The 25,373-nt window shown below is 42.1% G+C and overlaps 1 protein-coding gene across 2 annotated transcripts in view; it reads right to left on the bottom strand.

Annotated features, from left to right (window-relative positions):
- The window catches only part of SAMD4B (sterile alpha motif domain containing 4B), a 60,725-nt gene that overhangs the window by 15,535 nt on the left and 19,817 nt on the right, over window positions 1-25,373 (bottom strand). For both annotated transcript variants that reach the window (XM_040323371.1, XM_040323370.1), the window contains exons 3-8: window positions 20,441-20,914; window positions 17,430-17,669; window positions 14,835-14,944; window positions 11,238-11,324; window positions 8,648-8,945; window positions 8,473-8,558 (exon numbers count right to left, since the gene is read on the bottom strand). In XM_040323371.1, the coding sequence (XP_040179305.1) occupies window positions 8,473-8,558; window positions 8,648-8,945; window positions 11,238-11,324; window positions 14,835-14,944; window positions 17,430-17,669; window positions 20,441-20,914 (1,295 nt within the window). The remainder of the gene's footprint in view (window positions 1-8,472; window positions 8,559-8,647; window positions 8,946-11,237; window positions 11,325-14,834; window positions 14,945-17,429; window positions 17,670-20,440; window positions 20,915-25,373) is intronic.

Genomic DNA, 25,373 nt, shown 5'->3' on the forward strand with positions numbered 1-25,373 from the left:
CTCCATCTGAACTGTGCTAGTGAGATTACCTGGTCCGGCGGGCGGCGTGTGCGGTGTGCGGTGGAACCCGGCAGTGGAGATCTCGTCGCCCTCCGTACGGAGTATTGGAAGCTGGACCTGCATGCCTCCAGGGAGCCCCACGTGACTCGACGGCGGACGCAGCGACGGAGTGACGCGGCTGAGGAGGGAGGCGAGTACAGAGGGAGCGGGAGCTCTGCAAGGCTTGCAGTAAGGCTTGCAGCGTGCATCACTACAGACGCCGCAGACGCCAGTGTGGATACCAAGCCCGGCCTTGCTGAGAGTAAGGCGGAAGGGAGCGGGCGATACAGGAGCCCGATAGTCACCCGTAGTCGGCCAGCAGAGAGGTCAGATCCCGCTACAGGTTAACCACCTATAGAGCTCCACCAGATCGGAGGAAGGTCCCCCCCCCCTCCCCATATCGCCGGCCTGTGGAAATTCCAGGAATAAGAGGGGAGGTGAGTGAAAAGCCAAGCTGCTATGAAATGATATTGCAAGTGACAGTAAACTGAACTGGCTTTGGGTCTATCTGCTGTTTTTTCTCTATCTTTTCTTTGGCCTCCCAAGTTGACATGAGTTAATCTGAACCAGTATTTGGGTGACATTGTTCTGCTGAAGGGGGTTCACCGTGCTTATACCCTACTGTCTCGTTAAAAGGAGTGTACTGGAATGGGCTGGTTATAATCTCATATAAATGTATATCTAAGAATGCCTAGAAATTTATAAAGTGTTGGAAAAAAAGGAGGAAAGAAGAGAGAGAGATCTGGACCAAGGGGCCAATAGGACTGTTATAATCTAATTAAAATAAGGACTTCAAGATATGAAAGATAAAGTGAGATAAAGTGAGATAAAGTGAGAGAAAACAGTAGCCCCGTACATACTGGCCTGACCTGAATCCCCCAGAATCCCCCTGGGAGGGTTTGGACTTAAGCTCTCGGAGGCCCCAGTCCCAGGCCCAGTAGATAAGGAACAGGGGGTAAAAGGGACAGTTGAATACGGATATTGAATAAACACTTAGTTTTGTGTTCCACTTTTCTCCCCGCTCCATTTTTTTTTTTCCGCTCCAGACACAGGCCCAAAAATACAGGGGCAGTGTATCAGTCGGGGAAGGGCGGCGAGCTTATCATTGAACGTTATTAAAAATCTCCATAAAACAGACTGTGGACAAAAGGGTAAAAATGGTTCGAAAGGCCCCAAAAAATGCGCAGGGGGGGAGCTCTGGACGCAGCACAATGAGGTCATACCTTGTGTCTGAAGGACCAGATCAGATACTGGTCAGCCCCAAAGGAGATGGTGATAAGGGCATGCCAGGGACCCCCGGGACCCCCGTGAAAAATAAAGGACAAACCGAGGGGGGGACTCCAGGAAGAGAGAAGGAGAAAGACAAGGATCAATCCCCCGCGATAAAAAGCCAAAGTAAAGTACTGAAAACCCCCGAAAATCAACAAATACAATCGAGCTGGCTTCCTGATACTTCTCTTGGAGACACCCGAGCTCCACCAACTAGGCAGGATATGATGGACATGTCAGAAATGATATTACGCCTAGAAAGAACTATTAAAGGTGAAATGGGAGCAACGAGAAGAGACATTCAAAGTGTGCTTCAGAGAGTGGAAGGGATAGAGGAACAATTAGAGGAACATAGAAATGCAATAACGGAACTAAGAGATAGAGCGGACATGGACTGGATAGAAATAAGAAATGCGCGCTATAAACTAGAGGATCAAGAGAACCGTAGTAGACGAAAAAACCTGCGCATAAAAGGCCTCTCAGAAGAAGTCAAAGACCTAGAATTGGGGGAGGTGCTTAGAGGAATATTCAATACAGCCCTAAAAAGGGAGGCGATAGCCCCTATGCATTTTGAGCGGGTCCACAGAATACAAAAACCCTATAACACACAGAGAGATCTACCAAGGGACACTATAGTCAGATTCCTAGAATATAATCAAAAAGAACTGGTATCCCAAATTACAAGGAATTCGGCAACATTGGAGTATAAAGGGGTCAAGCTACTTTTGTTTTCAGATCTATCAGCAGAGACATTGGCCCGAAAGAGGGCGTTGAAGCCATTAACCAGTCATCTACAATCAAAGGATATACCATATAGATGGGGCTTTCCAGCCTGCTTGTCGGTTAAGAATATGGGGGTCTCAGCAGTAATCCGTTTCCATGAAGATGTAAAAGAATTCTGTAAAAAGCTGAATATTCAGCCAATGCAAATAGATAACTGGGAAAAGAGGCCCCCAGCATGGAGAAGATGGAGGGAACAAGAATGGAATAGGGCATAGACTATTTAGGCCTGGGTGGGCTAAAGGGAGAGCTCTGTAGAGCACTGGGATGGGGGGCGGAGGGGGGGAAATGGGAGGATGGGGGTTAGGGATGGTTGATTGTCAGGTATGTGGAGGGATTGTCCCCCTGCTCCGGATCCCCCCCCTCCACCCGCTCTCTCTGTAACAATGGTTTGTAGTAAGGTTAATACTCAGAGAGAGAATAGGGGGTACCGCCTGGGGAGGGGGGAAACATGAGCTGACATGCTGTCCCTGGACCAGGACCCGTCCTGTTATAGACGGGGCCTGGAAAGTGGGGGGTCATAGTAGACGTCCCGAGGAAAGGCTATCTCGGCGAGCGGCCTGGATGGGCACTAACCGAGTGAGTCTTAGCATTGAGGTTCAATGCGTTGGGGGGGGGGGCTGGAGAGGGGGGGGGTATATGTTTTGTATGTGGTCTCGAGGTACTCCGATGAAGATGTGTGCGTTTAAAAAAACGAGCCTGAAGTTAAATCAGGAATATGGTTTGGTTGTTCTACGGCTGGAGAAAAGGTCTGGAGTCTCTCATGTCCTGTGGGGATATGATTTCCGAATCTCATTAAGGGGGGAACAAGTGAAAAATGATAAATGGGTGTTTTAAAAATGGTTACGTACAATGTACGAGGATTAAATAACCCCAGCAAGCGGTATCAGGTACTACAGGAGATGAAGAGACTCTCGGCCAACATAGTATTCCTCCAGGAAACCCACCTAAAAATAACCTCTAAAACTAGATTAAATTCTAAGGAATTCCCCACATGGATTCATAGCTATTCTCCTAATAAAAGAGCAAAGGGAGTCGCAATAGGGGTCGATAGAAATATACGGTTTTCCCTAGAAGCTACAGAAATAGACCCCGAAGGAAGATACTTGTTTGTCAAAGGTACTATTCTGAATATAAGATATACATTGGTAAATGTATATTGTCCTAATGTAAGGCCGGCTGTATATCTGAGAAAAATTCTGAATAAACTAGAGGGTTTTAGAGAAGGGATGGTGATCCTGGCAGGCGATCTAAACTTTGTATTTGACCCATTACTAGACACTCAACCCATCTCACTGAGATCGGAAGGGAAATATCTTAGAATGGTTAAACATAAATTATATCAAATGCAGATGGTGGAAGCCTGGAGAATCATCCACCCAAAAGATAAAGACTATACGTATTTCTCAGGGGTTCATGGGTCATACTCAAGGATTGACCATGTCCTACTAGACCATCGGCTGCTTGAAGGACTGATAAGGATGGAAATAAAATCTATAACACTGTCAGACCACGCTCCAGTGGTAATGTCCTTAGACTCAGGTGAGATCCCGGCTGGACATCCAGTATGGAGACTGGATGAATCACTGATAAATAATATCAAAACAGCCGATGGTCTAGAAAGGGACATAGGTACATTCTTCAAAGAAAACGATATTGAAAATATCGCACCAGCCACGCTTTGGGAAACGCACAAGGCATTTATAAGAGGAAGGTTGATTGCAGAAAAGGTTAAGAGGAGGAAGATTAGGCAGGCAAGGAAACAAACACTATTAGAAGAAATCCAGGCCCTTGAACGGGAGCATAAAGTAGTACAGGAAGAACAGGTCCTAAGGGTTCTAACTAGTAAGAGAGAAGAGCTCCGTGACCTCCTTGAACAGGAAACAAAATGGATTTTTAACAATGCGAACAACAAATTTTATGCCCTTGGTAATAAACCGGGGAGACTGTTGGCAAGGACCATAAAACCAAGAAACATACAGAACTCTATCCTGAAAATAAAAGATAGAAATGGAGAAATGAGACATTCTACTAGTGAGATAACTAAAATATTTTATGATTATTATCAAAACCTATATAATGTCAACAAGGGGCAAGGGGACATAGAAGTTCAGAATAGAAGGGGGAAAATTAAACAATATCTAGAAAAGATTAAAACCCCTGGCCTAGCAGAGGAAGTAATAAATGACTTAGAAAAAGAAATAACAAAAGAGGAAATAAATCAAGTGATTAAGAATATCAAAATGGGGAAGAGCCCCGGCCCTGACGGGTTTACATCATTATATTATAAAAGGTTTGGGGGGATACTAGTACCATTTTTCCAGAAGTACATGAACTCAATAGGGGGGGGTATGGCAATGCGTAAGGAGGCTCTGAATGCTCACATAACATTGATAGGGAAGGAGGATAAGGACCCATCCTTGTGTGCCAGCTATAGGCCGATTTCGTTAATAAATGTGGATATAAAAATCTATTCAAAAATTCTTGCCGAGAGGATAAGACCGCTCTTAAAAGGCCTTATAGATAATGATCAAGCAGGGTTTGTACCCGGGAGAGAAACGAGAGAAAACATCTTAAGAGTTATATTTCTGTTACAGAAAGCCAAAAAGAACAAAGAACCAGTAGTATTCCTGTCATTAGATGCCGAAAAGGCGTTTGACAGGTTAGAATGGGAATTTATGTTAGCAAACCTATCCCATATAGGATTTGGTTCAAGTATGCTCAGGTGGATAGGGGCTCTTTACTCAGAACCGTCTGCTCAGGTGAGGGTGAACGGCACCCTATCGGATAGCTTTTCACTGAGTAACGGGACCCGGCAGGGGTGTCCGCTTTCGCCCCTCCTATTCGTCCTTTCATTGGAGCCTTTACTGGAAACAATCCGGATGAATCAGGATATAGAAGGGATAAAACTTGACAGAAGGGAGCATAAGATATCCGCATTTGCGGATGACATGATGCTATTCGTATCGAACCCCAGGGAAACATTGCCTAAAATAATGATGGAATATGAACTGTATGGGGAGATCTCTAATCTTAAAATTAATAAAGATAAAACGGAGATATTAAGTATATCATTAAGCCCACAGGATCGTAGGGAACTTGAGGGGCTATATCCATTTAGATGGAAGCAAAGAAGGATGAAATATTTGGGTGTATACTTGTCCAGCGTGGAAAGATATTTCTATGAGGACAATTATATACTACTATTGAATAAAGTAAGATCAGATTTAAAGGGATATAGTATAGACAGAGTATCATGGTGGGGAAGGGTGAGTACTATAAAAATGATGATTTTGCCGAAAGTTCTTTATATCTTTCAAACACTCCCTATAAAAATTCCAGAAACATATTTTAAAATCTTGGAAAAGATAATAGGAGGTTTCATATGGAGGGGTAAAAAGCCGCGTATAGCAGCTGAGACTCTGATTAGACCCAAAGAGGAAGGAGGAATACAGATGCCGGATTTTAGAAGGTACTATGAGGCGGCGGTAATAAGGAGGATTACAGACTGGGTGCAGGGGGAGGGTGGAAGCAAAAAAAAATGGGTAGAAGTTGAAGAAAGTCTAAGTAAAAAAGAGCTAGGGAATATAATATGGGTACCGAGGCAACATAGGGGTTTACCCCTGGATATGCCTGTAATAACAAAAGAAACTTTTAGAATATGGGATAAGGTCTGTAAGAAAAATAAATTGCCCTACAATAGCCCCCTGCTGCCACTAACAGGTACGGACTACTTCCCACCGGGTAAGGAGGGGGGATGGTATCGGAGGTGGTCAACCTCAGATACCCCAAGATTGAAGGATCTATTAAAAGGTAATGAAGTATGTTCGGTGGGAGAACTCCAAGAGAAATATGGACAGTACCCAGGGGACAGGTGGAGACACAGACAAGTCCAACATTTTGTTAGTACTCTGTCGAAGCCCTTGCGAGCTATGAATGAATTAAATAAATGGGAAAAACTTATGACCCAAGGAGAATCTGGGAAAGGGGGAATATCAAGCATCTATAAGATGTTGACAACCAAGATAGATTTAGGGAAATTGAAAATAATAGAAAGCTGGGAAAAAGAACTTAACCAAACCATATCCAATAAGAAGAAGAGACAGGTATTAGAATATGTTCAGGCCACTACGATGGATGCAAAAGTAAAAGAAACTAATTATAAGTTACTCACTAAATGGTACTTCGTACCGATTAAACTGCATAGAATGAATGGAGAGGCTTCCCCCTTATGCTGGAGAGAGTGTGGGATGGAGGGAACACATGCCCACATATGGTGGCAATGCCCCCTCATACAGGCATATTGGCGGGAGATATTAGGACTGATAAAAAAAATCAGTGGATATGCGATAAAATATGACCCATGGGAATGTCTGTTTCACACTACAAGTATGTCCAGGAAAAAGTATAGAGGTTCCTTGGTCCCGTTTCTTTTGAACGGAGCCAAGGCACTAATACCTAGGAACTGGATGGAAAAAAAAGCACCCACGATAGGGGAATGGCTCCAAGAAATTGATAAAATGAGAGTGATGGAGGAGCTTTGGTCCTTTAAGGCAGAGTCTGGGCTAAGATATGAAATGATCTGGAGGAAATGGAGGGACTTTAGGGCTGGGGGGGGGGGAGAGGAGGGAGGGGGAGGAGAGTCTGGAGAGGAATAGGGGAGACCGGTGGTAGGAAACCTCTTGTTCCCCCCTTTTTTTTTTTGTTTTTTCCCTTTTTTTTTTTTCTATTTCTTTTTTTTTCCCTTTTTTTTTTTTTTTTTTTTTAAGTAAATATACAATAAGGGGAATTAGCCCCTCAACTTCTCACTAGTAGTCTAGATGAACTCCTTTTTTCACAATCCCATCGTGTTTTGGTGCACTTAAGTAAATATATATTAAAGGGAATTAACCCCTACTCCGCACTATATTTCAGTAAGATTTTTTTTTTTTTTTTTTTTTTTTTTAGAAGAAAGTGTTTTTAGTTTATTTTCTTTCTCATGGGGTAGTATATAAAAATTTTTTTTTTTTTTTTTTTTTTTTTTTCCTCTCCATGTTTATGTACACTTAAGTAAATACACAATAAAGGGAATTAACCCTTATAGTTTAACCGTCTTTCCTTTTTCCCCTTTTCTTGTTTTTCATAATTCACTTTGGTTATTATATATTTAAGTAAATACACAATTAGGGGACTTAACCCCTATATATCTCACTATATCTAGTAGGACTTAATGTTTCTTTATTTGGTCTTCACAGGGGAAAGTGTTCCCCCCCTTTTTTTTTTTTTTTTTTTTATTTTTTTTTTTTAACATATTTAAGAAAATACACAATAAGGGGAATTAACCCCTCTACTTTTCACTAGTATTCTAAATGAACTTCCTTTTTCTCACATTCCCATCGTGTTTTGGCGCACTTAAGTAAATATACATTAAGGGGAAGTAACCCCTAATCCTCACCATATTTCAGTAAGATTTCGTGTTTTTTTTTTTTTTTTTCCTTCTCTCTCTATTTTCTTTCTTTTTTATATAAGAAAGTCTTTTTTCCCTCTTATGGGGTAGTATATACTGAATTTGTTTTTTTTTTTTTTTTTTTTTTTTTTTACACTCAAGTAAATACACAATATAGGGGAATTAACCCCTATAGTTTAATTATTTTTCTTTTTTTCTTTTCTTCTTGTTCCTCATAATTAATTTTTGTAATTATATATCTAAGTAAATACACAATTAGGGGAATCAACCCCTACATATCCCACTATATTTTAGAGGGACTTATTATTATTTTTTTTTTTTTATTTTTTTTTTTTTTTTCCCTCTCTCTCCTCCCTCCTCCTCTCGGTCTGTCTCTCCCCTCTCCCGCTGTCTCCTATGTCTCTCTCTTTCCCTATGTCCCTCCCTATGTGGGTATTGGCATCTACCAGGGAGATGGAAGGGGAAGGACTGGCCCAGGGGTAGAATGTGAAGGAGAAATCCAGTAGTAGAATGTAGTAGTTGTAGAAGAAGATACAGTGTTTATATTTGTCTTTTCTTTTTTTTTTTTTTCTCTTTTTTTTTTTTTAATCGAGGGGGTACATATCGAGACCGTAGATGTTAGTCTGTATATATTGATTTTATGTTGTATTGATTGTTTTGTGAAAAAAATGAATAAAAGTACTTGATAAAAAAAAAAAATTCAGTATTCCTTTGCCCTTGTGACAATGAGGATCAGAAAAAAAAGGAGAGCGAATTTCCCTCCAGCACAATTCAGAAAGAAAAAAAGAAAAAAAAAACCTGACACATTTAACACTCTATACAAAAAAAGGTTTTGGGTAGTGTTCCATTTTCTAGGTATACAATCCCATTTAGATGGCTGGGCAGATTTAGTCTTTAATACTTTCACTAAAAGCATTGCTGGCCACTTATCCAGTCACCTCATGTGTCAGACACTTCTCCAACAGTTGTAGATAGCAAGTGATATTCTCCTCATCTGGCCGGGAAACAAGCAGCTGTGTGCACACTGTAGAGAGAAATGTGAGAAATCAGCCATATGCTCAGAAGGGACATACAATATGTACAAAGACAACAAGGTGAAACCTGCACCCTTACCTTTGCCCAGCACTCTTGTCAGTTGTCCTGGTATGTCCCCATCTGCTATGGGTGGCACAGATGTTTCCAAGTCACACCTTAGATCACTCTGCTGTTGAAATCCATCAGCTGTCAGTCCAGTGGGTGGCTCGTTCTCATCTGGGCTTTTGTTGGCTGAATCATGAACAGGTCTATGCTGGGAAGACTGTTCGCTGTTCACAGTCTCTGTCTGATTGGGCCTATAGTACTTGATGGGTGTAATAATGATCTGCTGAAGCTCTTGAAGCGCATTGCGTACATTCCCTCCCTCCAAGATGTCCTATTTAAACAATAAAGAATGTTAGGTTATCATTGTTGAGTACCTTAGAGCAGCCTTTTTTTAACCAGAGTGCCTTGGCAAAATGCCATAAACGTTCCACAAATTATCAACAAAAATCAGCAAGTGGATTAAGCCGGTCTTTTTGTTGCAAAAAGCCACAGGTTTTTATTATACAGCATTACAACCTTGGGCATCGTGAAGGCCAGCCACTGCCACCCTATAATAAAAAATAAACAAGGGGCGAGTCACTGCCTAAGGCCCATTTCACGCGAAGGGTCCGATCAGGTCTGCCTATCATTTTTTTCAGGCAGGCCTGATCGGACCCTCTGTTCACCCCTATAGACCCCCAATGTGATCCAGTTCTCAAAAAAAAAAAAAAAAACATGGAAGGGGATCTGTTCCCTCATCCATCTAAACTGGTCCAAAGAGCAAAGCAGGCTCTATTCAGATGGCAGGGGATCAACAGATAATTCCCCTGCTAATCTAATCCGAGTCCACCTTGTGTGAAAGGGGACTTACAAGAAATAATAGATGATCAATTATATATTACTTTTCCAACTGCTGGCGACTTGTGAAACCGATCCTGCCCAAGCTATGAGAGTAGGAGTGGTGCCCCTCTACAAACAATTAAGCAGCAGGTCTTGTTTTATTGAAAATTAACATTGTACAATTCTGACCTGACAGAAAAAAAGGCTAATTTTCCCAATAGGGACACACAGCAACATAAACCTGAGAGGCTCTAGGCCTTCCCCCACCTTATCCAGAAGACTTTACCAAGAATGGAGCAAAGATTACGAACATTTTCATATTCCAGTGAATAAAGTTGAAAGTGATTGTAAAAAGAAAAAAATTGTACTTAAAAAAATAAATAAATACATGTTATATACTTACCTGCTCTGTGCAATGGCTTTGCACAGAGCAGCCCTGATCCTCCTCGTGTCCCCCACTGGCGCTCTGGGTCCCTCCCCCTTGCTGAATGCCCCCATAGCAAGCCACTTGCTGTGGGGGGCATTCACGTGTGCTCGCTTAAGACACAGAGCGCGTTTCAGCCCCACTGGTTGTGATTGACAGCAGCGGAGCCAATAACTCCTGCATCTCAGCCAATCAGGAGGGAGAGACCCAGGAGAGCCTCGTCTGCATTGAGAACAGGCTCCCCGTGACCCGCCCCCCCATGAGTTCCACCCATGGCTGGGAGAACACAATATATTTCCCCATCAACATTGACTGTTCTGATGGGGGGAAAAAATCGAGAGATTTTTTCTTGCAGCCCGTGGTTGCAAGAAAGAAAATCTCATAATCTATGGCCACCTTTTACTTAGGAGGCTTTTTGGATCAGGATGTTCTTTAAACCAATGTGGTGATTAGCTGCTAAAAAAGCAGTGATGTGTGCCAACTTGCAACACGACAGCAGGATAATCAGGCCATAAAGGAGGTTTTGTGACAGGATGTCCCAGAAGGTGCTGCACCAATGCAAAGCAAGGCAAAATATCATACATGAAGAAAAATGAATGAATGTATTTCAAGAGAAATATTTTTAACAGCCACTGCTGTTTTAGACAATAAAAGCTTTGACTCTACCGGAGATAACTGTCAGCAGTAAAGACACCAGAGGTCATCTCCCTAGTTGCAGCCATTAAGGAAGGAGTGTAAAGCGAACGCCTTTGCTGTTATAAGCCGGATGGCATATCTGTAAGGCCCGTTTTCCTTATTGGTGAGGTAAGCGCTCTGTGAGCTCATATACAAGGAAGATCACTGTATGAAGCACTTTAGGACACTTTATTTGCAAGAATCCAATTGGACATAGGACTCTCTCCATTTTTGGTTGTACTTTGATGCTCATTGTATATATTTTGATTTGTATCACGGCACTTTCATCATTGAAGCGTTTGGACTCTACTTCATTGATATCTTTCGTGATATCTTGCACTTGGTTATATATAGTGTTTGCTATACTAGTACGGAAGTTTGGCACTATCATTTAACATTTCTAGAGGTTGCGCTCATCACATTTCTCCTTCATTCAATTTTAGTGCATATGTACACTTTTTAGATTTGAGCAGCTACTTCACATATTTATTTATATAATATTTTTTTGATTTGTATTTACACATTTTTTCTTGATCGGTTTTATACATTATTCACTGTACATACTAGGCAAGAGCTGGAGATTCACTTTTCATTTCACATTGCATTAATGCTACATCCACCTAGATAACTGATTAAAGAAAAAAAAAAAAAAAAAAAAGTCATAGTTCATTCTAAAACTTTCCTGACGTATAGATTTCTGCTTACCTTCTCCAGTGCACGGAGCAAACTCTGTCTTTCCCTTAGTTTCTGGATACTTAAAGCTATTTTATGTCTTGCACCTTTGGTAACGTTCTGCCATGGACAAAAAAACATTAGTGAGGATCTCATTCGTGATTAATCAAATGTACTGAATCGCAACTGTATTTGTACGGTCATACTTTGCATTTTTCCTAGCCGGCTGAAGGCATTGCAGTGAGCAGTCAGTGGTGACCCACCTGCAGCCAGTTTATGCGGTTTTCTTAGTACACAGAAGCTCTGACAAAATAAACACACAGTGACATTCACCAAAAATAGAACCAAGAACGCTGTAGCAGGTTCACTGCAAGAGAAGACTAAAATATATATCAAGTTCTAGTGCAGAAAAATTTCCTTGAGGTACATTTGTGACAATTTGAATGTGCAATCAGAACTTTATCTTGTGTTGGTTTTTAAAGTTCACCACAGCAAAATGGAAAAAAAAATGATATTTAATTTCTCCCCGGGATCTTGTATGTCTCTATATTGTCCCTCCAGTACAGCAGAACTATATAACAAAAGAGCAACATACAACTGTGCAGGCTTCCAAACATAATCTGATATAGGAATCCTTTATTGTATTTATCCACCCCATGACTCCTAATGGAAGCTTTGCCCAGATCTGAATTTTAGATTTAAGCACACGGATAAGAGGCTCCACATTCAGCTGAATAAAGTCAGAGAGGGTCCTAGTTCCCCAAATACCCAGATGTTTGAAAGAGCTAACCCTAACAAGTGGCAGGGAGGCTTATTCTATTGATGGAGAAAAAATATCCAACAAGAGGATTTGAGATTTATCTGAATTGATTTCAAGGACCGAGAACTTGCCAAACTGCTCAATGACATGAAGTGCGGTTGTCAAAGAGGGACCCAAGTTGGCAAGGTATAGCATCATGTCATCAGCATAAAGTCCCACCTTTTCCATCAGGGGGCCGGATTGCAGGCCTTGAATGTCTGCCGGCGACCCGTGATTGCCCAGTACAGAGGCAGAACGGGAATCTGCCTATGTAAACAAGGCAAATCCCCATCAGGAACAACTATTTCTGTCATGCCCCCATCAGCCCATCCCCCTTACAGGAACACACCCAGGGAACACAGTTAACCCATTGATCGCCCCCTAGCGTTAACCCCTTCCCTGCGAGTGTCTTTATTGATCGGTGCATTTTTATAGCACTGATCAATGTAATAATGTCACTGGTCCCCAAAAACTGTCATTTGGGGTCAGATTTGTCTGCCGCAATAAAATCGCAGATCACTGCCATTACTAGTAAAAAAAACTAAAAATCCTTAAAGCTATCCCATAGTTTGTAGACACGATAACATTTGCGCAAACCAATCAATATACGCTTATTTCGATTTTTTTTTCTTTTTACAAAAAATATGTAGAATATGTAGAATATATAAACTTCGGACTCGAAATTATAGCAAAAAGTAAAACATTTTCCTTCAAAATTGTCGCTCTTTGTTTATAGCGCAAAAAAATAAAAACCACAGGGGTGATCAAATACCACCAAAAGAAAGCTCGATTTGTGAGAAAAAAAAATTGTTAGGGTACAGCGTCGCACAACCATGCAACTGTCAATTAAAGTGACGCAGTGCTGTATCGCAAAAAAATGGCCTGGCCGTTAAGGGGGCAAATCCTTCCAGGGCTGAAGTGGTTTTAAAAAGTCTTTACCAAGTAACTATAGATCTGTTAGTTTAACTACTATAGTCGGGAAGATACTGGAGAGTTTAATAAAAGACCACATAGAACAGTTCTTGCTGGAAAAATATATTTTAAGCAACAGGCAGCATGGATTCATGGAAGACAGAAGTTGTTAAACCCGATTTCTTTTTAGGAGGAGGCAAGTAAAACCTTGGACAGAGAGGTGGCTGTGGATGTGATATACAGTACTTGGATTTTGCAAAAGCGTTTGATACAGTTCCGCACACATGGCTAATGTGCAAGGTAAAGTCTACAGGCTTGGAAAAATCTATTTGTAAATGGATAGAAAACTGGCTAAAACACAGAATTCAGAGAGTAATGGTTAATGATTCTTACACTGAATGGTCTAAGGTTATCAGTGGTGTACCCCAAGGTTTAGTCCTGGGACCCTTACTTTTTATTATCTTTATAAATATAGGGTCTGGGATTAAAAATATTTCTGTCTTTGCAGAGGACATTAAGCTATGCAGTGGAATAACGTCCTTACAGGATGTCTCCAATTTACAAGCCGACCTCAATGCTCTGTCTAATTGAGCGACTAAGTGACAGATGAGGTTTAATGTTGATAAATGTAAAGTTATGCACTTGGAGGCCAATAATATGCATGCATCATACATACTAGGGGGGGAGTACAACCGGGGGAATTAATGTGGAGAAGGATCTGGGTGTTCTGGTAGATCATAAGCTCAATAATGGCATGCAATGCCAAGCTGTGGTTTCCAAACCAAGCCAAATCCTTTGTATTGTGAGGTATTGACTCCAAACAGATATAATTTTGCCTCTGTACAAATCATTAGTAAGACCTCATCTGGAATATGCAGTTCAGTTTTGGGCCCCAGTTCTCAAAAAAAATATCAGGGAACTGGAGAAAGTGCAGAGAAGGGCAACCAAACTGATAAGAGGCATGGAGGAGCTCAGCTATGAGGAAAGATTAGAGAAACTGAATCTATTCCCTTTTGAGAAGAGGAGATTAAGGGGGATATGATCAACATGTACAAATACATAGGTGGTCCATTTAGTGTACTTGGTGTTGAGTTATTCACTTTAAGGTCATCACAGAGAACACGGGGGCACTTTTTAATGTTTAAATAAAAAAAGATTTAATCTTCAAATACGGAAAGGTTTCTTCACAGTAAGAGCTGTGAAAATGTGGAATAGACTTCCTCCAGAGGTGGTTCTGACAAGCTCAGTAAAGTGCTTTGAAATAGGCCTGGATTCTTTCCAAAGAGCCCTTTCACACAGTGCCGCCCCTAGCATCGGCAGTAAAACGCCACTATTTTTAGCGGCGCTTTACCGTCGGATTTGCGGCGCTATTTGCTTTTAACCCCCGCTAGCGGCCGAAAAAAGGTTAAATACCGCCGCTACAGCGGTGTTTTGCCAGCGGCGCTGCCCATTGATTGACAGGTATGCTTTCCAACTTCCGGGAGTCCAGCCACGGTCGTGACGTCACCGTGGGGCTCCTCCCCCAGCCATCGGGCTAATAGGAGAGAGGAGTGGGGCCTCGCGCATGCGCAGTAAGGCTACACTGCAGTGTTCCCTTACCCGCAATGGCGGCGGCAGTGTAAGTGTAACAGGTAAGTGTTCATTTATTAAGAGTCAGCAGCTGCAGTATGTGTAGCTGCTGGCTTTAAAAAAAAAAAAAAAATCCCCCGTACCTCCTCTTTAAAGAAACTTGAACAAAATAATATGTTATTGATTTAAACAGGCCTCCTCTACAGACAAGGTTTGGTGTGATCATTTAATAACTGGAGATTTTACTAAAGAATAAGTTTGATTTAACTGTTATTGTATTGTTTCTTTTATCACCAAAAACCGAAAAATAATTAGAATATTTGAAGACCGAAAATGGCGCAACCAATCACCTGCGACTCCAGATGCTGCTCCGTCAAGATCATCATTTCCTCATAGGTCATTTGTGAGAAGAGCGATGCATATTTGTGTAGGCGTAAACTCTTCAGCCAGGTCGGCACATCTGCACAGGATTCAGGAACAGGACACATCATTAGATAAGAGTATAAGAAAATTTGACAAAGATAAGCTGTGATTACACAAAGACCTCTTTTGTACCTTTCCTTATTTTTTTTTTAACATTATGTCTTTTTAATTGTAAATAATGGTAACATAAATTCGCCCTGTGTTCCCACCACTGCGCTTATGAACAAATAGTGATAATCAAATTGGCAAAAGAGTGAAGCAGCTACTTTAAAAAAAATCAAACTGAAAAACATATTTGAAAACCCTAAAATTAGTGTAATAAAATATAAGCAGCGCTGTAAACAATGTAAGATGAAATATCCGTTTTCACAGGTATTCAAAAATAATGCTAATGTCCATAAACATCAGTGAGAGAGCGAGCTGTGCATGATGTGAAAAGCCTAGGCTTTTTACCAGACAAGAAACATGAAGTGGGCTGTATAAGGTAGAACTGGCAGAAAAAATAAGTTTTACTATCTGAAGTTAAAACAACAAGGGCAGAAGATTTAATAGATGGAAAGTTAAAACGGACTGAAGGTCCGCTTACGTTTATGCAGAGAGTCAATATTTGCAGTGTTGACCCTTATTTTTTAAGACCTATGCAATTCTCCCCGGCATGCTGTCAATCAACCTCTGGTCCCCATCCTGACTGATGGCAGACCATTCTTGTATAATCAAAGCGAAGATTATCAGAATTTGTGGGTTTTTTTGTTCAGTCGCCTTTTGAGGATTGACCACAGCTTTTCAATGTGATTAAGGCCTGGGGAGTTTCTGCCCATGGACCCAAAATTACAATGTTTTGTTCCCCAAGCCACTAAGTTATCACTTTTGCCTCATGGCTGGGTGGTTGGGAGAAGTTGCTCTCGGAGGATGTTTTTGTACCATTCTTTATTAATTGTTAGGCAAAATTGTAAGTGAGCCGACTCCCTGGGCTGAGAAGCAAATCGGACACATGAATGGTCTCAGGATGCTTTATTGTTGGCAGGACACAGGACTGATGGTTGGGCTCACCTTTTCCTCTCCGGACAAGGTTTTTTCCTGGATGCCCCAAACAATCGAAAAAGGATGCAGAAAAAATGTCTTTGCCCCAGTCCTCAGCAGTACAATCCCTGTACATTTTGCAGAATATCAATCAGCCTCTCCCTGATGTTTTTCCTGGAGTGAAGTGGCTTCCTTGCTGCCCTTCTTGACACCAGGCCATCCTCCAAAACCCTTTCCCTCACTGTGCGTGCCGATGTCCTCACACCTGCCTGTTGCCATTCCTGAGCAACAGCTGCACTGGTGGTGCTCCAAACCCACAGCTCATTCAACTGTATGAGACGGTCCTGGCGCTTGCTGGGCTTTCTTGGGCGCCCTGGAGCCTTCTTCACAACTGAACCTCTCTCCATGAAGTTAATGATGATCAGATAAATGGTTGATTTAGGTGCAATCTTAGCAGCAGCTAAATCGTTACTTGTGAATCACTTTTTGTGCAAAGCAATGATGACTGCATGTGTTTCCTTGCAGGTTAACAAAGGAAGAAAGAGGATTTCAAGCACCACCCTCCTTTTAAAGCTTCCAGTCTGTTATTCTAACGCAATCAGCATTACACAGTGATTTCCAGCCTTGTCCTCGTCTCCACATTGACACCTTTGTTAACAAGAGAATCACCGACATGTTGTCAGCGGGTCCTTTTGTGGCGTGGCCGAAATGCAGTGGAAGGGTTTTTTTTTTTTTGGGGGGGGGGGGGGGGATTAAGTTCTGGAGTAAAAAATTGGCATCATAAAAACTGAGGCTGAAAAAAATGTATTTGCCATTCTCAAAACTTTTGGCCAGTGCTACTTGGTTTTTGACGACATCAGTGACTTCATGCACAGATGTCTATTTAAGTTTTACCTGAACTTGCAAAAGGTAGTGCAAGAACTACTTTCCGCTTCAATTGCAGACAATAGGGTGCGACTTATACCTATCAAATCGATTGACAAGTAGCAACCGGTGTGACCGGGGGCTTAATGCCAGGATCTAACTGCACAAAATAAAGGCAACGACCAGGAGGGCTGAATGCCAATGCAAAACACAGATGAGGTAGTTGCAGTATTTTGTGGGCCAGTCCACACAAATACATCCTAGAACATATTTGATAATTAACCAGGAACTATTGACATCTTTGGAGGTGTGAATGGCTATGTACCAAATTTTAACTATAAAAATGGCTTCCTTTAACCGCTGCAGGTAAAGGCACCCTCATGTACATGTATGTCACCGAACCAGGTTTGAGAAGCACATATGATTGGACACAACACGTGTTTGGCTGCAGATTTCAGCCAATGATGTCAGCTGAAACATGCTGATCAGCTATGTCCAATCTCACACTGAGTTCTGTGTGTGTAAAACATTCCGAAGGTCAAGTGGTCACTGTTTTCCAACACAAATACAGCATATCAGGCAATATGCATACATCAGAACACTCGTTAGAATAATGAACACCGGTGTTAGTCTACTACCTTTCATTCCACTGCCGTCTTCCTGGAAGGAGTTGCGTCCAGAGTAGATCTCCTCTGTCTGTTCACTGCCCGATGAGGCCACACTGCTCTGAGGGGAGAGGGGAGCATGGTCTGGGGTGAGGAAGACAGAACGGCCAGAAACCTCATCCGCCCCCATCCAGTCACTGGACGTCTGCTGGGAAGTGGGAATCAGGGACATAGAGCGCTTTAGGGGGCTGGGGTGCATTTGGCAGGAAAGCCCTGAAAAACAGAGAGCTAAATTAATTATGGAAGCAGAGAAATACTCAGAGTTAAAAACTTACCAACTAATTTATGCTTTTTTTCCCCCATTCTTTTACACTCAGGATGGTGGGGAGGATGAATTGCAGATGTGCTTATCCATTTTTAATATGTAAATGTCCAAAATGTAGTGAAAAGAACAACATTAACATGTCAAAATCAGCCCATTTAATGAGCTTATGCATCAATATGCACACACCTGCTGATCTAGGGTGTGCATCCACTAGCTCAGGGATATGCAATTAGCGGACCTCCAGATGTTGCAAAACTACAAATCCCATCATGTCTCTGCCTCTGGGTGTCATGCTTGTGGCTGTCAGAGCCTTGCTGTGCCTCATGGGATTTGTAGTTCTGCAACAGCTGGAGGTCCGCTAATTGCATATCCCCGCACTAGCTTGTAATGATTGCAGGCCAATCCTGACTCAAGTTACCCTCAGCAAGTCTTGTTACTGTGATACACGGTGCTCCCAAGGAAACACTTGACTGCTTTGCGAAGTGCACCAGAAATCATCTTAGTGGGACCTATTCCTATTTAGACGTTTTCCACTATGGCCAGTTTTAGTAGCGTTCTGCATTTTTTCTGCCCAAAAGCGCCTCTCCTGAATGCGCAAGTTACGTTTTATTTTTCAGCCTCTGAACACTCCTCTTCTAATACACCTGTAAGGCCGGGTTCACACTGGTCCGACAAACGCTCTGACATTGGGAGCTCATGTCGCATGACGTGTGAAAATCAATGATTCCCTATGAGAGCCGTCTTAACCACTTAAGACCCGGACCAAAATGCTGCTAAAGGACCCGGCCAGGTTTTGCGATTCGGAACTGCGTCGCTTTAACAGACAATTGCACGGTCGTGCGACGTGGCTCCCAAACAAAATTGGTGTCTTTTTCCCCACAAATGGAGCTTTCTTTTGGTGGTATTTGATCACCCCTACGGTTTAAATTTTTTGCGCTATAAACAAAAAAGAGCGACAATTTTGAAAAAAAATTAATATTTTTTACTTTTTGCTATAATAAATATCCCCCAAAAATATATAAAAAAACTTTTTTTCCCCTCAGTTTAGGCCGATACGCATTCTTCTACCCATTTTTGAAAAAAAAAATCTCAATAAGCGTTTATCGGTTGGTTTGCGCAAAATTTACAGCGTTTACAAAATAGGGGATAGTTTTATTGCATTTTTATAAAAAAAATTTTTTTACTACTTATGGCGGCGATCAGCGATTTTTTTCGTGACTGCGACATTATGGCAGACACTTCGGACAATTTGACAAATTTTTGGGACCATTGTCATTTTCACAGCAAAAAATGCATTTAAAATGCATTGTTTATTGTGAAAATGATAGTTGCAGTTTGGGAGTTAACCACAGGGGGCGCTGTTGGGGTTATGTGTGACCTGAAGTGTGTTTACAACTGTAGGGGGGTGTGGCTGTAGGTGTGACGTCATTGATTGTGTCCCCCTATAAAAGGGATAGCATGTCCGTTTTCATCAGATCTTACCCGATCCGCATGGACGGATGGGGACGTGGCCCCCATACGTCTGTTTTTAGTGGAACGGATGTCAGCGGACATGTCTCCGCTGACATCCGACGCTCCATAGCGATGCATGGAGCTGCCGTTCAGGTCCGTGACAGGCGGACCCGAACGGCCCGTCGTGTGAATGAGGCCTAATTCAGCAGCGTGACGGATCTCTACAGAGAGACCAACGCTTCCACGCAGAAAGTCAGGGTCCTTCTCTACAGCACGCTGGCAGGGGGCCGGCTTTTCTTTTCAGGCTCTCGCCACTTTAATATGCAGGGCTTGGAACACCTTTTGTATTGAAGCACCTGGAATGTATTTAACATGGAACTTCACTCTCAATATCAACGTTGACTATGTTTAAACCTTATGATCCTAGGATTAGGATCACATTCACTTGCTGTTTTGTTTACATTTCTTCAGTTACTTCCTGGTTTCTAGCCTAGGCAAAGGATGTCATACATCCCAGCAGTCTTCAGGTAATAGATTATAAGAAGGTAAAAAAAAAAAAGCACCTGTTAATCCTTAAATGGGACCTCCCATTCTCCTGTTCCTGGGCTATATGATAATGTGATCAGAGGAGTCAAAACTGCACAATTTTACAGTTAAAGTTCTATGGTCGCAGCACACATTTTATTTTATAGCATCAGAATAGAAATAACACAAAATAGTTTCGACAATCCAATACAAGCTTACTTGAAAAATCTGCCCATCTGCTGGCAATCTCTTTCCACGTCTTCCTAAACTCCCTGTATGCTCCTACAGCTTCCTAAGCTTCCTGCTGTTTAAATAAAATTTCTAAGGACTACATATCCCATGGTACCTTGTTGCCTCTGCAAGCAGTGACCCCTTTACTGACTCTCTCAGCATCTCAAATTCACTAAGTAGGCTCTGTGAATCCTGTAATACAGCAATGCATGCTCACAGGGCATAGTGAATACACATCACAAAGTCCAATTATGTAAAATGTGGGGGGATCTTTACAAACTTCATCTGAATGATCTTGAACAGGAGTAGGATAAAAATAAATGAAAATCTGATTTTACATTTTGGCCATAGATATGTCTGCAATAGATTGCTGTAGGGCAGTTTCTAGCCACAATTTCCTACCCAGGTAATTAGCTTTGTAACAATCCATTAAATGAGTGAGAATACATGAATCCACAGACTACAGTGGCACGCTGGGTACTCAGCACTTGGTGTGTCTCCCAACACCTACCTGTACTACTGCCGACACTCTGGATAGCAGAGGGAAGTGAGCTGGATGAATGAAAGGGCATCAATCCATTTTCTCTGGGCGGCTTTTCTTGCCAACTATGTCCAGAATCTCCCATGCCAGGCTCTCCTGCGGCCTGCCACTCGTCAGAGCCTTGCCGTAAGTGCGTAGCAGATATATCTGATCTGCCATGTCGGCTGTAACCTGTGGAAAGTCGTTCTTCCAGATGATTGAGCCACAGTGCCAGAGAGTTGCGGTCATCCAGCGAGGTGGCTGGGTGGATTAGTGCATAGGACAAAAGTTGCCGGCTCTCCTCTATGTACTGGTTGCTCTCTGTGGTGTATGCCAGCACTTTCTGCAGCAGTTTCATGTACTCGCATTTTGCTTCGGTATTCCGGGGCTGCAGCAGGGGCAGGTGAGACAAAAGCAGAGAGATCACCTTCTCCTTGGACTCTTGATGCCATTGACTTATCAGAGCTGCAAACACAACAAGAAAATTATACAAACGTGTAATTCTTCATTTTCACAATTATTTACTAATCTAAAATAACCATATAGATGTAGATAACTGGGGTGGCCAAAGACATCACTTCTCCCACTGTCTGCCAATGATCCTGAAATGGAACATTTATTTCATGGTAAAGAGACTCAAGCAGGATGCTGATACAATGACTGCCAAACAGATTCCTAGCGATAAAGATTGTGTTGGTTCTGTTCAGTTATAACTTCAAACAAAGTATATTGAGAAAACTGGACGTCAAACAGTTTCCTCAAAAGAATTACCTCCAGTGTGCCTTTAACTTTTGTGCCTAAGGGTACAATTAAAAAAAAACGGCAATGCAGTCAGACTTCGGGGAACATTTGACAGACATCTATGCATGTTCATGCACAGATAAATATTTAAATCACCCCCAAAGTCACCAAAAGTAGTACAGGAACTACTTTTGGGAATCGATCCGGCGCTGCAAAGTTGGCACAGCACAGATCCGAACGATGGCGTTACGGGCGATAGCCGCCGATTTGGCATGTGCTTCAACAGGTGAAATCGCATGCCATATCAGGCTCAATGTGAACGTGGGCTAAAACTATTATTAAAGTATAAGTCCATATTAAAGGGGGTAACATTCTGTATACAGGACAACTCCAGGAAGCCATATTGCATTTTCAGAAAATTACAGCGCTACAGATTGAAAAGGAAAGGCAATTTTTAATAACATTCAACTACAAAATGACTTGTATATGCTAGATTATTTTTTCTTTACTTGCCATTTTTGTTACCCTACCCAAGTGGAGTTTACTTCCTCTTGCTCACTGAAAACCCTGCAAATTAAAAGCATAACAAGCTTGTATGCATCGCATACTAGCCCATTATGTGACACTTACCTGCAAACAAATCCAGAGCTGTCCCCTGTGCAGACTGCGTCCATCTTCTCACCCCTCTTTCTTCTGGGGCTGTGGATGCCGGCTCTGATTGTCCGGAGGCGCGTGACATCACTCCCGCGCACGGGAGCCACCGGTAACGGCACTGTCTAACTGAACCAATGGCACAATGTGCCATTGCTTCGGCACATGCAGATACAGGCCACTTTAACTCCTTGGCGCAGATCGCACTCAAATATAAAAACTTACTGTGCTCTCCTGTTCACGTCTATAAACTACAAAACAAAGACATCACTTCTTCCACTGAATGGTAATGAGAACCTGGTTTCAATTTAAAATTGCAGGTAAAAGCAAAATATTTAAGTGTCACAAAACCTATACCATGTCCCCAATTCAGCTAGGCATTTTGCAGCTGTGGTGGCGACTCTGCTTAGTTTTCAGAGTTTCATTACCTCCCCATCACATCTCAGCAGCCCATGTGACTATAGAGTCACACGTGTGGGCGTATACACAGTGGTAAATGACAGCCCACCCCCTCCCTCTTCCTCCATGCCCACTAATCAACTAAACACAATGGGGTGTTTGGCATTAATCTTCCCACACCATGTTATTTCCACAAAATGATAAAGATTTGTTTCCAAATATATTATTTATCTTTACTCTGTATCACAAAGGCCGTTTTTTTATTTTGAACATGTGACCAGTAGAAAAGAACTAGAAGTTCTTCCTGCTTATGTTTCCTTGCAGACAGGCTGGGAAAGAGCTGGGTCATGTGACAGTTGTATATCGATTAGGAAAAAGATACTTAGATTTTATTTATTTTTTAGAAAAATAATTACAGTGCCATCATCCATATACAGATATAGACAGGAAAATGTAACTTAACCACTTCCCGACGGCCATACGACTATATACGGCCGCAGGGTGGTTCTACTTCTCTGGGGCGCCGTCATTTGACGTCCGCCCCTTTCCGCGTTCCCCGCCCACATTCCCGAGCGCGCAGCGGGGAACTTCTGTGCTGGCCGTGTCCCTTGGACACAGCCAATCACAGATCGCCGTGAACGGCCAATTGGAGTGGCCGTTTGCTAGGCGATCTGTGTGGCCAATGAGAGATGATCTCATATGTTTACATATGAGATCATTTCTCATTGCCGGCTCTCACAGACAGCGGTGCTGTCAGGGAGAGAGGAGACCGATCTGTGTCTCTTGTACATAGAGACACAGATCGGTCACCCCCCCCAGTCACCCCCCTTCCCCCACAGTTAGAACACTATATAGGGAATACATTTAACCCCTTCCTCACCCCCTAGTGTTAACCCCTTCCCTGCCAGTCACATTTATACAGTAATTAGTGCATTTTTATAGCACTGATCGCAGTATAAATGTGAATGGTGCCAAAAACGTGTCAAAAGTGTCCGATGTGTACGCCATGTCGTCGCAATAAAAATCGCAGATCGCCGCCATTACTAGTAAAAAAATAAATAAAAATATAATAATTCTGTCCCTTATTTTGTAGGCGCTATAACTTTTGCGCAAACCAGTCGCTTATTGCGATTTTTTTTTTTTTTACTAAAAAATATGTAGAATACGTATCGGCCTAGACTGAGGATAAAAAAAAAAAAAAGGAAAAAAAAATTGAGCTATTTATTATAGCAACAAGTAAAACGTTTTTTTTTCAAAATTGTCGCTCTATTTTTGTTTATAGCGCAAAAAATAAGAACCGCAGAGGTGATCAAATACCACCAAAAGAAAGCTCTATTTGTGGGAAAAAAAGGACGTCAATTTTGCTTGGGAGCCACGTCGCACAACTGCGCAATTGTCAGTTAAAGCGACGCAGTGCCGAATCGCAAAAAGTCCTCTGGGCAGGAAGGGGGTTTAAGTGCCCAGTAAGGAAGTGGTTAAACAGTGTGTGTTTAGTATCACTTTAAATCTTGTAAAATGCTTACTTAGAACACATGATTATTTATTGCAGAAGAGTCAATTCCCTAGCAGAGCCCCCTCCCTCGCACATGGCCCTTTCCTCTTCTAGGAGTGTCCAATTTCTGTCTGTGCTGACCCAGCATGTCCTCCCCTCACCTCTCTACATAACCTTTTATGTAGCTTTATGCAGAGAAGCTAGACCAGCACAGACAGTAATTAGACAGTCACAGAAAGAGAGAGGGTTATAATATTCAAAGGGTGTGTGGACTGCGCTAGGGAGCTGACGCTTCATGAATAATAAAATGTTTATGGAAAATAAACATTAAGAATATCTGATCTTAAATTTGTTTTATCCGCAATTTTTGAAGTTGGTGACAGGGTCTCTTTAACCACCTCAATACTGGGCACTTTCACCCCCTTCCTGCCCAAGCCATTTTGCAGCAGCGTCACAATTTGAATGACAATTGCGCGGTCATGCAACACTGTACCGAAATGAAAATTTTCCCCACAAATAGAGCTTTCTTTGGTGGTGGTATTTGATCACCTCTGCGGTTTTCATTTTTTGCGATAAACAAAAAAAGAGCAACAATTTTGAAAACAATTTATTTTTTTTACTTTTTGCTATAATATCCCCCAAAAATAAATATATAAAAAAAACAATCTTTTTTCTCCGTTTTGGTCTATACGGTGTTTTCTACATATTTTTGGTATAAGCGCATATTGATTGGTTTGGGCAAAAGTTATAGCGGCTAAAAAATAGGGGATAGATTTATAGCTTTTTTTTACTAGTAATGGCAGCGATCAGTGATTTTTATCGTGACTGCGATATTGTGGTGGACATATCAAACACGTTTGACACCATTCACATTTAAACAGCGAACAGTGCTATAAATATGCACCAATTACTGTGTAAATGTGACTGGCAGGGAAGGGGTTAACACTAGGGGGCAATCAAGGGGTTAAATGTGTAGCCTAGGGAGTGATTCTAACTGTAGGGGGGAAGTGACCGATCAGTGTCCCTATGTACAAGGGACACACCATCAGTCTCCTCTTCCTGACAGGACAACACACAGATCCACGGTCCTACTCAGTTACTGGGCAATCGCGGGTGCCCGGCGGACATTGCGCCCCCTAGTGGTTTGGGAAGGCGAAGACGTCATATGATGTCCGCCCAGAAGGAGAGGCTTATCGTCCCACCGTCATATGATGGCGGGCAGTAGGCTAGTGGTTATAGTGGACCTTCAATTCTACACATTAGACATCCGGTTCCTGCTCTTAAGGCCTGGTTCACACCTATGCAGGTTGCAGTTTGCATATTCTAAGTGCATTTTGCATTTTTCAATCCATTGAAGTCTATGGAACCAAGAACCCAGAAAAAAAATCCCTGACCTTTTAATAAAATGCATAGATGGACATGACCCATAGGAAACAATGTTAAATGGACTGTAAAACTGAAAACGCACAAAAAAATACATAGGTGTGAACCAGGCCTTACTTCACCATGCCCATCCCACTGCTACAGTCTCCCGAAACTTGATTCTGAAATGTAATATCTTCCTAAAATTTGGCACATGCTCAATGCATTTGAGTGAGCTTGGACCTGGCAATTGGCCACTAAAGCTCTAATCAATGCATT

Source organism: Rana temporaria, chromosome 9 (assembly GCF_905171775.1).
Source record: "Rana temporaria chromosome 9, aRanTem1.1, whole genome shotgun sequence".
NCBI classification, from domain to species: domain Eukaryota; kingdom Metazoa; phylum Chordata; class Amphibia; order Anura; family Ranidae; genus Rana; species Rana temporaria.